The sequence below is a fragment of the Oncorhynchus mykiss genome, chromosome 22 (genome assembly GCF_057628025.1).
Source record: "Oncorhynchus mykiss isolate SJ-2025 chromosome 22, ASM5762802v1, whole genome shotgun sequence".
NCBI lineage: Eukaryota > Metazoa > Chordata > Actinopteri > Salmoniformes > Salmonidae > Oncorhynchus > Oncorhynchus mykiss.
Window position 1 is genome coordinate 29,356,237 of NC_143043.1, and position 14,638 is coordinate 29,370,874.

The following is a 14,638-nucleotide window of genomic DNA, read 5'->3' on the forward strand; positions in this document are numbered from 1 at the left end:
TGTGGAGGAGGAATAGTGGTCTGGGGCTGTTTTTCATGGTTCAGGCTATGGCCCCAGTGAAGGGAAATCTTAACGCTACACCATACGATTCTCTGCTTCTAACTTTGTGGCAAAAGTTTGGCGAAGGCCCTTTCTTGTTTCAGCATGGCAATGCCCTTGTGCACAACGAGGTCCACACAGAAATTGTTTGTCTAGATCTGTGTGGAAGAAGTCGACTGGCCTGCACAGAGCCCTGACCTCAACCCCATCGAACACCTTTGGGATGAATTGTTACGCCGACTGCCTAATCACCCAACATCAGTGCCCTACCTCACTAATGCTCTTGTGGCTGATTTATTTATTTTCCCCCCTATATTTTAAGATATTTCTCGTTAACATACAAATAAGCATGTGTTCTGTTATGAAATGCATAGTATAGATTTTCATACGCTTAAAACTACACATGTAAGATTTTTATCTACTCTAATAATGGTGAATTTAAAATGAAACATCTGATCCAGCTGAACTTATTGAGGCTCCAAAGGTCCGTTTTAGACATTATCGCTTCGTCTGGATGGATCATCTGTCCATAACTCTGCTTGAGTCAAAGGGCCATTATGCTAAGATTGTAACGTAATCTACAGACTCATTCAAGTGTAATAATGAATTGCTACATTGACACAAATTTTCAAGAGACATTTGATATATTTTCGGTTTGTCTCTACAGTTGTATTTCAGTAGCTAGAGGTCATGTATGTAGTGTTAAAAGCATATCGTCCAGCAGGATTTCATAAACTAATCTTCGGAATGCTGGTATTCACTTTGAGGGTTCATGATTCAAGCACACTTTACTTGAATGGTTGTTCACAATGGCTCCATTGCCTATGTTGGAAGTTTTTCATATGTTTGGTGCCAGAAGCTAGACTGGATGCCAGTCTGTTTCTGCCATATCCAACTCGCATTGTTGTTGTCATTCCAAACAACATGGCATGATACTGACAAATGAGGAGTTAAACCATAAACACACTGGCATCAAGTCTGGCCAGAAATCTGATTTAAACTGTAGCCCTATGAAAGATCTAATGAGGGGCACTATGTGTACAAAGGAACAAGGCACCACATAAAACAAATCCATAATATTTTGATTCTTACTGTGTCTTTATATCTAATGTGTTGCATCCAAATCTTTAACTTTATTATGGAGATAATTGATTGTAATAACATAATTAGGATTTTTACAAGTGTTTATTATTTAAGTGAATGGGAACATGTGGTTCTACTGGTAATTCATAATATTATATAATTCTTATATTTGAGCTATTATTTTTACATTTTCAGTCCTTTTAACTTATTGGACTAAGTTCTCTAGTTCTTTAAAACCAGTAAACTGATGGGTTAAGCCTATATTAGTGTTGTGGTTGTGTGGCTTAAAAATAGCTTCTAACCTGTCACATTGATACTTTTGGGCGCCACTCCAGCCTATCAGTTACTTCAGCATCTGCTAACATACAATTAGCAAACATTCTGTGTGATTATGTTCAACCAAAAGTCACTTTCATTAATCTTTTCGGGATGTTATTTCCAGGATTCCTTCTTCAAGCCCATGTTTTCTACTTTTCTAACCAATTGTTTTTCTTGTAATGAAGAACACTTTTGCAGTTTGTTCTAAGAAAAAGAGAAGCAACCTTTTTTAAAAGGATCTCAGTCAGTCTAATTTGATCCATAATAAATTAGTCTAGTTCAAGGAGATGGAGTTGCTAGCTATCCTTTTTTTCTCTTAAAAAAAAAAAATCCCTTTACTTTAAATGGATAGTTTGGGTTTTTGGCAATGGGGCCTTTGATCTACTTAGACATATAATACACATGACATACGCATAGTATAATTACGTTTTGTTGATAATAAACTACAGTATATCTTGTTTGTCCCTTCAACAAATTCACTTAGTGTTGGGTTGAAATGTTACCTGATAACTAATACAAAAATAGGCCATTTTTCAGAAGCCAGAGCAGAATACTTTGGTGTCATGTTCTTTGTGCACATAATGTTCCCTACACTGGTTGTATTAGATTCTCTGGCACCCTGAAGGATTGTTACTCCTCTTAGTGAGACCCGTCAGTCTACAGTACATGCTCACAAATTCTATATAAACTAAGCTTTTGCTTTAAGGTGGGATCTCTTGGAAGCGTTAATTTGTGTTTTTTCAACCTGAGTCAGAATGGGGGGAATGGGATATGTATGCAAGTTAATCATGTGTGATTTTTAAAAATTTTATTCAACAGAGGAATGTGATCTTAAGCACGTTAATTACAGTGCATTTTGATTTAATTTATTGTTTTGACTTTGTACACATTAAGATAGTTCTAGGGATCGTAAGAAAGACAAAGCACTGAGTTTATGAATGAGTGAACAGCAGTATCTAAACTGGAGAGTATATGTTTCTTCATGGATGTCACTGGGTTGCTACACCTTTCACTTTATTCACATTTAAAACTCATATTTGAAGCGTGCCTCTTCAGGGTGCTCATCTAGAGACCCCTCGCTGCGGTGTTGCACCAACATTACGGCAATTTTTGACTTAATTAAATCGTGTAGTAAATATAGAATATGTTAGATGGTCTTTTCTGTAGCCTACAGGCTGTAGATAAAATGTATGACAATGTAATGAGACTGACAGTTTTTACATGCAGGTCTCTCCTATCAAATAGCCTAACCTAAATGACACCCAATCAAATAAAATATGCGTTATCATGTTAACAAACAATCCTAAAAACAGCTGTACAACTGTTGTCCAGGAGTTTCACCCCACTGACATGATCAGTAGTTTCAAGTTTGTATCCGTCAATGTTTGACAAGCTGGTTATAGCAAAAAATTAAATACTTCTGCATTTCCCGCAGTGTAAACACATTGCAAATAGGCTCACTAACTCCTGATAAAGTTGGATATCTGATATTCAGAGCTTAAATTGCCAAATTGATTAGTCAGCGCATTTATGACTAATAAAGCCTATGCAATGGCCTGTTTTACTAATGGTGGGCCTACAACTTGATGGGCATTCATACAATTCCATTGTGGCTGTCATGGCAGGCTACACCCCAGTAAGCACGAGCCAACGTCTCTCTTTGTTCCTGTCTGGACAAAATGTCTTTTTTTTGTGTGTTTTACAAGTGGTGGGCTTACCACACAGATAGATGGGCATTCATAAACTTAAATCTCAGGCAAAACTGTAGGCTATATGTCAGTAAGCACGGACCAACACTAATGCCTTTTTGGTCGTCTCTTTTTTTATTTTTTATTTTTTTTGTAAAGTCCAAAATCTGAAACAATCATAGACATCTATAAATTACATATTTTCAACTTTAATTTAGAACCAAAAAATTGCCTGATTTCAACATACGGAAAATACATATTTTCATCTTTCATACAGAACCTAAATTGAACCCAACTTCAACGTCTGGAAAGTATGTATATTACACGTCTTTAACGTCCTACAACCCCTTACAGCAACACTGCAGTAGCAGGTTATTTGCCTAGTGCATCATTGCAATCTATATGAGGCAGAGACTGCCCACAAGGTCAAGTGTTTCTCATTTCTAAATAATACAACAAAACAAGTTCAATCAATACGGGGGACCTGCCTCGAATGCCCTCTTCCCCTTACAAAGACCTGGTTGTTCAGCTTGGGAAATTATTTTGCCATGGAATCCAATGGTGTTTAGCCTCGGAACAACAAGTGCAGAATGGTTCTCCCATTAGCCAGCAGAAATGTTTGGCGATTAGCATCCAAACAGTCAAGTTTTGGGCCTCTGTTAGCTTAGAGTATTTTTTTAGATACTTCCTGGAAATGAATTGAACCATTTCCATGGCAGAGCAGAGCAGACCTCAATTCTTACAAGGGAATCTTTTTGGTCTGCTACAGCACATGCCAGGACAGGAACAGTGACCAGGCAATTCTCTACCTGGTGTCTGTTTTTATTTATGACCTGCTTGGAAGCAGGTCACTGGTTTGGCCCTGTCTGATCGCTTTAGATGGCCAATTTTGGCTTAGTAGCCAGGTTAGAGTAGTCCTATCTTTTTAGACTAATTTGCTTTGATGCTCACTTTTTTTACTTTTTACCCAACTGATTTTAGAAGTCCAGACACAGAAAACAGCTCAAACACTGATGCTCTGAATTGTTACCCACCCAGTGACATCCTTGTCTTTTTTCTAGCATATCTATAAGCATTATGGAAATCGTGATCAGAAATCATGATCAACTATGCTCACTGCATTGCTGTTCGCTCATTCATAAAGTCCTACTGTAGGTTTATTACAGGTTTATAGTGGCAACAGGAAATGACTAAACAGACTATCTGTTATGCACACGCCTGAATCTGAGACCAAATCAACCATAGGTCTTTTTGGTGTCTGCTGTGATACCAACATGAAGGGTTGTTGTTTTCATAACCTTTATTGGTTCCTTCTGATTGGATGCAGGCTGCTTTGACATTGAAAACAGACAATCTTTTTTCTCCCTCTTCTTAAACAGTGAGTGCCACTGTAGAGCTCCAACATATTGTCTAATTTCTGCTTTTCTCTCCTGGAAGAAAGGACACCTTTCATCATCCCTGTTCCTTGAAGGTTACTCTGCTGAATCTCTTTTCTTCTCTCTTATGCTTTTCCATTTTTATCCCTGTCTTCTTTCTGTCTCTTCTTCCATCTGCATCAAATCATGAACATGGATGTACTGAAAAAAAAACTAGCTTTCCCTGTGACCGATGAAAGAGTTGGAGGACCCTGAAGCCTGTCTTGAGGACTGCCTTTGGACCAAATAAGCAGAACTTTGATCCTCTGTTGCCAGTCTCTACTCACTTTAGCAAGAATTTAACTATTATTCAGCTTTTTTTTTAGAGACACTTTGTTAGCTTCACACACACACACCCACTCACTCATATTTACGTCTCATTTACGTCTCATACACACACATACATTTTCTGCAAGGTGGACTTGATGACTTGATACCATGATTTTGACCCTGTTCAACCTCTGTACCTGAAAATCAAGTGCTGTTTTCAGAACACCACCTTGTGTAACTTTTCCTCTTTTTGACTATTATATATTTCTTTGAGGTCACCGTCAATCAGAACGAACTTGTCCGTTATCTCCAAGGATGTGCATTTCTTCCACTCAATGTTTTGCATCTTTGAAATGTATCAACATTTCTGGGATGTGGGAATGACTTTGGTCTCCTGATTCAGACATTTTTTAAATGTGTGCATATTGATAGTTATTTATCATGTTCTCTTGCAGTGGACAGCTCTACATTTTCATTTAAAAAAAATGTGAGATTTTTATTTCCAGATGCATTTAATTTCAGGGAAAAAATATCTAAAAGGATCAGTTGTCATCTCTCCCTCAAAGAGATAATGGTAGTGTAGATGTGCAAGGTTAGTGTAATAGAGGCAGTCAGGGATGTATGTGTGTGTGTGTGTGTGTGAGATCCCTGGCTATGGCCGGGCGTAGGTTTCTCTAATGCTCTCTTCTCTTATTGCGCAGTATGAGGAACGCTAGTGGGCTGTCCGCCGCTGACCTGGCCCATGCCCAGGGGTTCCGCGAATGTGCTGAGATGCTCTCCAATGCGCAGAACCTGCAGCAGAACCTGACCCAGACCCAGCTTAACGGCTTCTGTCTGAACGGTACCACCCAGAACGGAGGCCACTCCCACCCTCTCATCCTAGGGCGGAGCCTCCTTAACGGGGCACCCAATAGAAAGAGATCGTTTGATAACATGGAAGCCAATCAAATCAAGAAGGCCAGAACTGACGGTAGATTTTTGCAGTTTTAATACTCTGTAAAAAATAACTTCAATTTGCGAGGGATTATTAACGTATTCCAGTGTTTTTTTTTTTTTTAAATGAGCAAGAGTTTTAGGGTGATTAATCTCCTGACTATGGTTGCAAAGAGAACTGGCCATTTACCAAAGTTACCGGCATCTTCTGCAATCTGGTCATTTTGCTAATTTATACTTTTAAAAAAATGTATTCATGTTCAACTCTGGAAAAAATTGAGACCACTGCAACATGATCAGTTACTCTGGTTTTACTATTTATAGGTATGTGTTTGGGTAAAATGAACATTTTGTTTTATTCTATAAACTACTGATTTACTTTTTTCACCACCAGTTTGGAGCCAAAATGTTTACAACAAAGACTTATTGACATAGTAAAATAAGTGTGTAAAATATACAGTACCAGTCAAAAGTTTGGACACCTACTCATTCAAGGTTTTTTCTTAATTTGTACTATTTTCTACATTGTATAATAATAGTGAATACATCAACACTATGAAATTACATAGAATCATGTAGTAACCAAAAAAGGTTTAAACAAATCAAAATATATTTGATATTCTTCAATGTAGCCACCCTTTGAACACTCTTGGTATTCTCTCAACCAGATTCATGAGGTGACCTGGAATACATTTCAATTAACAGGTGTGCCTTGTTAAAAGTTCATTTGTGGAATTGATTTATTTGACACGTTTGAGCCAATAAGTTGTGTTGTGACAAGGTAGGGGTGGTAAACAGAAGATAGCCCTATTTGGTAAGAGACCAAGTCCATATTAATGCTAAAAACAGCTCAAATAAGCAAAGAGAAACAACAATTCATCATTACTTTAAGACATGAAGGTCAGTCAATCCGTAACATTTCAAGAACTTTGAAAGTTTCTTCAAGTGCAGTTGCAAAAACCATCAATCGCTATGATGAAACTAGCTCTCATGAGGACCGCCAAATGGAAAGGAAGACCCAGAGTTACCTCTGCTGCAGAAGATAAGTTCATTAGAGTTAACGGCACCTCTGATTTGCAGCCCAAATGAATGTTTCACAGAGTTCAAGTAACAGACCAAACACCAACTGTTCAGAGGACACTGTGTACAGTTTTTATTTATTTTTTATTTCACCTTTATTAAACCAGGTAGGCCAGTTAAGGACAAGTTCTCATTTACAACTGCGACCTGGCCAAAATAGAGCAAAGCAGTGCAACACAAACAACTGAGTTACACAAGGGATAAACAAACGTACAGTTAATAGCACAATAGAAAAATTGATATACAGTGTGTGCAAATGTAGTAAGATTAGGGAGGTAAGGCAGTAAATAGGCCGTAGTGGCGAAATAATTACAATTTAGCATTAACACTGGAGTGATAGATGTGCAGAAGATTAATGTGCAAGTAGAGATACTGGGGTGCAAATTAATTTTTTTTTATTAAAAAACAATATGGGGATGAGGTAGTTGGGTGGGCTATTTACAGATGGGCTATGTACAGATGCAAAGATCGGTAACCTGCTCTGACAGCTGATGCTTAAAGTTAGTGAGGGAGATATGTCTCCAGCTTCAGTGATTTTTTTTTTTTTTTTTGCAATTCATTCCAGTCATTGGCAGCAGAGAACTGCAAGGAAAGGCGGCCAAAGGAGGAGTTGGCTTTGGGGGTGACCAGTGAAATATACCCGCTGGAGCGCGTGCTACAGGTGGGTGCTGCAATGGTAAACAGTGAGCTGAGATAAGGCGGGGCTTTACCTAGCAAAGTCTTATAGATGACCTGGAGCCAGTGGGTTTGGCGACGAATATGTAGCGAGGGCCAGCCAACGAGAGCATACAGGTTGCAGTGGTGGGTAGTATATGGGGCTTTGGTGATACAATTGGATGGCACTGTGATGGACTTCATCCAGTTTGCTGAGTAGAGTGTTGGAGACTATTTTGTAAATGACATCTTCGAAGTCAGGGATTGGTAGGATAGTTAGTTTTACGAGGGTATGTTTGGCAGCATGAGTGAAGGATGCTTTGTTGCGAAATTAGAAGCCGATTCTAGATTTAATTTTGGATTGGAGATGCTTAATGTGAGTCTGGAAGGACAGTTTACAGTATAACCAGACACCTCAGTATTTGTAGTTGTCCACATATTTTAAGTCAGAACCGTCCAGAATAGTGATGCTAGACGGGCGGGCGGGTGCGGGCAACGATCGGTTGAAGAGCATGCATTTAGTTTTGCTTGCATTTAAGAGCAGTTGGAGGCCACGAAGGAGTGTTGTATGTCATTGAAGCTCATCTGGAGGTTTGTTATCAGGCTTTCATGGTCGAATTGCTGCAAAGAAACCACTACTGAAGGACACCAATAATAAGAAGACACGATCAATGGTCATTAGACGGGTGGAAATCTGTCGTTTTGATCTGGAGTCCAGATTTGATGTTTTTTGTTCCAACTTCCGTGTCTTTGTGAGACGCAGAGTAGGTGAACGAATTATCTCTGCATGTGTGGTTCCCACCGTGCAGCATGGAGGTGGTGTGGGGGTGCTTTGCTGGTGACACTGTCTGGGATTTATTTAGAATTCAAGGCACACTTAACCAGCATGGCTACATGAGCATTCTGCAGCGATACGCCATCCCATCTGGTTTGCACATAGTGGGACTATCATTTGTTTTTCAACAGGACAATGACCCAAAACACACCACCAGGCTGTGTAAGGGCTATTTTGCCAAGGAGAGTGATGGAGTGCTGCATCAGATGACCTGGCTTCCACTATCACCCAACCTTAACCCAATTGAGATGGTTTGGGATGAGTTGGACCGCAGAGTGAAGGAAAAGCAGCCAACAAGTGCTCAGCATATTTGGGAACTCCAAGACTTTTGGAAAATGGTTCCTCGTGAAGCTGGTTAAGAGAATGCCAAGAGTGTGCAAAGCTTAACACTTTTTTTGGTTACTACATGATTCCATTTTGTGTTATTTCATAGTTTTAAAGTATTCTCTATTCTACAATGTAGAAAATATTACAAATAAAGAAAACCCCTTGAAAAACCCACACCAGAGGTGTGTCCAAACGTTTAACTGGATGTGTATATTATGGATATATCATGCTGAAGCCCTCATTTAACACCAATGGTATTCATTAAGTTGATGGGTTATATTTAGGATAATGATTACAGCTTTGTCATACCCTTTTTGTTTGAAAATCATCTTATTTGATATATGTTTGTTGGCCAGAGATGGACACCTGTGGTAATCTGAAGTACCCAAAAAAGGTCACTAGATGTCACCTGATAAAATAAAATACTTTACGTTACCAAAATGTTGGTAAACTTTTGAAAGTTTCCCGTAGTATAGCATCCATTTGCAGCCCTATTCCTGACTGAATGTTCTCCTCACCTAATTATGCGTAATAAAGCAAAGAGTGTCATAAAACCTTTCCGATTCTAAAATCCTGTTGTAAAACCATGATTAAACTGGCCTAGCCCATATGAGAACCTGGTAGAATACATTGTTTACTTAATTGTGCAGCGTTAGAACGAGCAGTATGAGGAAGAAGGGTGGGGACTTACCCTTTGCTGTTTGCCAGGCCTCTGATGTTGACATGTAAAAGCATCTGCTTGTTTTATTAGACTCTGTAGCAGAGTTTTGAGCTGTTGCCAGGAAGTTGATAAAGGCTGTAGGGAATCAGAAAATGGGGCAGTGGCTGATTTTTTAAAATTTTTATTGCTAAATGATAAAGCCTAAAATTGGACGTTGGACTTGCTGAGTAAGGTTGATTATTCTAGAATGCTAAATACCAGTGTCTCCCCTTCTGCCCAGACAGCCTGTGCATGATGGAATGGCCTCTTTGGGACTGTGGAGTATTCTGACCTGTATGTCATTGTATTCTTATTTAGTTGTATTCTAGATGGTAGCCCAACATGCTCATCCACTACATCCACTGCTCTAACTAGGTATGGGCCTGCCGCTGGGGATGCTGAATGGGTCGGTCTGCGGCGTCGGAGAGTTCCTGATGGAGAGCATGGAGTCAGCGCCACCGGCAGTGAGCTCAGGTGGGCCAGGACCCTTGGCATTTGGGATGAATGGGTCTGCGCCGGTGCCAGGCCTGGTGGACCAGGGGGGAGTGGAGGTGTCCACACCGGCCCCTAAGGAGCTGGAGATCTTCACTGTGGCCTCCATGCAGATCCCCTGTCGCTGCACTAACTCCTATGCCTACCTGTAGAGACCTTAGAGTGCATGTGTTGAGTGTTGACCCTCCTAGTCATTGTATCTTGGTAGAATGTCCATCAGGCCCTCTCTGGCCATGTTCTCTCACTGATGGAATTAATTTTAGTGCCATTGTTGGGTTCTTGGCATGATAATGATATATTTCCCGGGTTCTAGAAATAAAGGCATAAATAGTTAATTTATTGTATTCTACATACATGTTAAGAAATCCATTGCCTTGCTACCATACTTAATTGATAGAGAAACATTAGTTTTATGTTTTGTTGTTATACCAGGTTCTTTGAATGATCCACACAATTCTTGTTAAATAGTCTTGTGTTTTTGGCAAAGCCCCTTACGATGAGTGACTTCTGTTTTGCACAATTATCCCTCCACACCCTACATTGCCCAATGGTAACTGTAATAATGTTGTAAAATTCTAATCTACATTCCTTTGATGTAGAAACGCCCACACCTTGGGAACAACTTACTGAAACCAGCCTCACTTGGTTTCCGGAGAAGAATAGGGAGAAGGTTAGACTTTGGTTAGTTCAAATCCTAGAGGCTGCACTGAAGTTTCCCTCCGCATCATGAATATGCAATGGCGGAATTCTGACCTTTACGAAGATAGACCAGTGGTTCCCAACTGTTTTTTAACCGTGGCACACCTTGATGGGATAGCATTTCACTATTAATTTATTTAGTGGTAATGACCTCTTTATTTTATCTGATCCATACAGCAAATATATTTTCTGTGACACGTTTTTTATACATTAAATATGGTTTGTTTGAAATAGTTCCTTACTCATGATTGTCATTGTGTGTGTGTACTAGAGGTCTTCGTGAATCCAGCTGTACACGAATCCCCGAGACCAGATCTGGGATGCAAGCGTGTCCGGATCGAGAATTCTTAATAATATCAAGGGTCTGGGTCGGCTCTGATATGATTGCCTTGGGTATGTGTAATTTTTAACTGACTTGCTAGGACCCACATAAATTCGAACACGAATGCTGCAGTAGAGAGAGACAGAGAAGTTGTATAAATTTTGCTGCTGCTCTTTGTTTTTCATGAAAGTGGTACGTGTAGCTTGTTGTTGGCCAATCATAAGAGCCAATGTATGCTTGGTCCGAAAATGTGGTCAAGGCACGATATGGATGGTGTGACACAATTGCGGAGCCTCGGGGGGCACGCACAGGCCAAATTGAGCTCTGTACCGCATCGCCGTGCGCCACTCAAATGCGGAGGTCTCCGTATAGCGCCGCGTTGACTGATTGGTTGACTAGGTGAGGGCGGGAGGTCCTGTATAAACACAAACTGACTTCCTTGACAACTTCCTTCACTACAGCTCTGGGAGTTGTTTGTAACTAGAACGGGAAAGCGTATGCAGCATCAAATAATGTAGCTTGCGCTCTTAACTAGCTTCTCCCGGTTTGATGCAGTCAATATAGGTACCAGTACTTAATCATATATGATGATAAATAACCTAGCTATGGCAGCGATTAGTCTACTATAGCTCAAGTCGGATTGGTTGGTTGCGGTCTCTCCCGCCACTGTTCCTGTGTCGCTCATTCACGCACACAGTAGCCTACCACACAGCATGGCCCCTGCTATAGCGTCATTACTCTCTACCTCTTCCCTTGGGCTTTATCAGCTCCGGTTAATAAAGTAGCTTAAAAATGTACTTGTCTGTTGCTTCAGGACCGGGTCTGTATCGATCAGGTCTATACCGAACGGGTCTAGTTGTCCTCGGTTCTGTTCAGAACAGGTCTCTCTATATAGTTGTATTTTATTTATGCATATCGGGTCCGGATGGGAAACCCCAGGTCCATTTTAGAATGGATCCATCTTTTTTGACCCGTGAAGGCCTCTACCGGTTTAAGGGCGTCCCCGAATCTGCACCAGAAATAACAAAATGTAGCACTGGTTAAATATGTATTTTAGTTTTTAACGGTTTGCGCTACAAACAGGCGGGTTTCTGCATTATAAAGGTGCTACCAAGGACACAAAGCCATGCTCTGTTTGTTTCTATAGCACAGTGACTCCGGCTAAATTTAATCAGACTTTCCTGTTTTAATGGTTTTCACAGACTAAGTAAAGTGATACAAATTATATAACCGACTCTAGTGCGCCAAAGTAAAAATTCCATGTGCATTCCACAGGTCCCGTTTTATAAGTGCGTGTTAAACATCGTTTGGTGGCCACTGAGTTAAGACATCCAGTACTGCATTTAGTGGTAGTAATGTTGTTGCACCACTTTGGCCAATAAGGGGATAAAGACATAATTTGTCCATCATGTCAGAATGAAGAGACTACTAGAGAATGTTCCTGCCCTTAAAGTAAAAATAAGGGAAAGCATATTTTGTTTTATCTGCTTTTTCTTTTATTCCCCCTGAGAAAATCTACCTTTTTGGACATTTCTGGTGGTGACTCTGTCTCATAGCTATTTTTTTTATACAAGAACTCCCTTGTTATGCCAAAGCATATCTTTACGTTAATCTTTACTGTGCAACTTTTCTGTATTATGTGAGCTTTTAGGTATTTCCAAGGTGTGCTATATGGCCTGACCCTGTCCTATTAGCTAGCAGACTGGAGACTTTGGTTGGATTAACCCCTCCTAGTGCCCTCATCTTCTCTCATTCTACTTTTCTAGGAAAGGACTTTGTACGCTTTTCTGTATAGCCTATCTATTGTGTCTGGTGTTGAAAATTGTGAGTTTATTTTGACTGTTTTTCTAAGTTTTTGCAGCTTTATTTTGCTTGTGTTTTGTTGTATTGCTTTGCTAACTGCAGTAATGACAAAATGTAGACGTTGATCTATGACAAATGAGCGTGATTAGTAGTGCTACAATTTTTATAAAGCAAGGCAAAGCTACTCTTGCCCAAGGCATTTTTTTAAGAAGGAAAAACAGGAACCTTCATAAATCTATTGGTCACAAACTTTAAATCCCTCCCTGCATACATCTGCTTCATGACAATTTTTCGGTCGAGCAATCCGCTCAGCAGTACTATTCAGTCTGTACAGAATCACAAATGTTAATGAGTAGATGGCATAGATTGATGCAAATTAGAGCTGACACTCAGTGTGGAGTAGTTTTGTACGGTTTAAACTCATTAAAAGGTAATTATTTTGAATAAAATTATGATGGTGGGGCTATGATTTTTCTCTTAATTTGTTACTTTCTCATGCACACACAAAATTATCTACAATCGTCTGAAAACACAGAAGCAATATTATTTCATATTTTCTATAGTTCACCTGAATATCTGAGTAGTTTGGTGCCCTCTAGTGATATTGAGAAGGCTGTGCAGGCCCTCAATTGTGCCGTCTCATTTCTAAAGATTATGCTGTCATATAGACAGCTCCAATGGGAGCGGGAAGGGGGTGGAACTAGGGGTGCGTTCGTAAATTCACTCTGGCTATCTACTCCGATTTCAGAGCACTATCATCTGAGTGTGCCAGAGTGCAGAATAATTTATGAATTTACGAACGCTCAACACCCGTTGATTATGGCCGGTGTCAGTAAACGTCTGCAAAAAAGCACAATTAAGTTGTTGCCAGCAGCACAGTTAGTCGCCAACACTCTGGATAACATGGAAACAGCCTAACCAGCTCTGCTAGTGCGAGTAAAATGGAGTGAGATGTTCTCTCATTTGTGTCTGAAAGTAGCTAGCCAACATTAGCCAGTTAGCTTGGAAGCTTGAGATGTTAGCCAGTTAGCTTGGAACTAAAGATGTTAAGTCAGAACGCTCGGGTCAACCCTACTCATCTGCCAGATCTTAGACTGTTCGCTCTGAACGCTCCGAGAGCAAAACTCCCTGAATTTACGAACGGGCAGAACCGTATAGCTCCAGAATGAATCTACGAACAAATCCCTAGTGCAGCCGCGAGCAGGGTTTGTGTGTCGATGTAACCAGGATGTACAGTGATGTAACACAAGATTGTGAGGTTTACTGGAACCTATTTGGCAATCTGTAGTCAGGTTTTCCGTTTCTGAAATGTTCATCTCCATCAGTAATAGTTGTGCAAAATCAATTATTAAATCTTTGCTCATCTGTGAGCAGGAAGATTTGGCCCCGCACTGGCAAAACCAGCATTGAAATTATTTGACCAGGTGTCCCATTTCCAATGGCAGGTGACCCTCTAGCAGCAGGTTTAGGGTGTGAGGGGACCCGGTCGAGCGGCTCTACCATCGCCCCCGCCGACATCGTACACCACCACGTCTACGGGGATACAGCGGAGCACATGGTTGCTACTGGTAACTCAGGCAGCCAGGTGGAACACCAGACGTCGGTGAAGGCAGAGCAGCAGTACTACCATCAGCAGTATAACCATTCCCTGTTCAGCATCATCCTCCTCTACCACGGCTCATAAGGAGTTGGAAGGACCCGGGTGTCAGGCCGTCCCTCGGTTTGCCTGTCATTTATGCTTGATGTAAACAAGCATTCATATGCCTTAAAACCATGGAGTGAGTGGTTCCTTTTTCATATGGTCATTGTGATTTTTTTATATATATTTTTAATGTAAAGGGAAGGCCTATCCCTCTTCTAAAGGGGATGTTTAGTTTTTGGATATGAAATGTTCTGTAAAACAGTAACTTGTTTTTGATACAGTTTTCTAATGTGAAAAGTTGATTTCGAGTGATTAAAGAAAACGCTAGATTAAATGCA

At 40.3% G+C, this 14,638-nt stretch overlaps 1 protein-coding gene across 8 annotated transcripts in view; it reads left to right on the forward strand.

The window, feature by feature from the left end:
- LOC110502017 (ankyrin repeat domain-containing protein 10) overlaps positions 1–14,430 on the forward strand; it is a 35,416-nt gene extending 20,986 nt beyond the window's left edge. For 3 of the 8 annotated variants that reach the window (XR_016490583.1, XM_021579919.3, XM_021579920.3), the window contains 2 exons: positions 5,515–5,783; positions 9,718–13,104. Coding sequence is in view for 6 of the 8 variants with exons in the window: in XM_021579919.3 (XP_021435594.2) it covers positions 5,515–5,783; positions 9,718–9,986 (538 nt within the window). In the remaining 2 variants the exon portion in view is untranslated. Of the gene's footprint in view, positions 1–5,514; positions 5,784–7,391; positions 9,197–9,717; positions 13,105–14,103 lie in introns of those variants that run through there. The other 5 variants (XR_016490584.1, XM_090215792.1, XM_090215790.1 and 2 more) reach the window with 5 other exon arrangements.
- Positions 14,431–14,638: the final 208 nt, after the last annotated feature.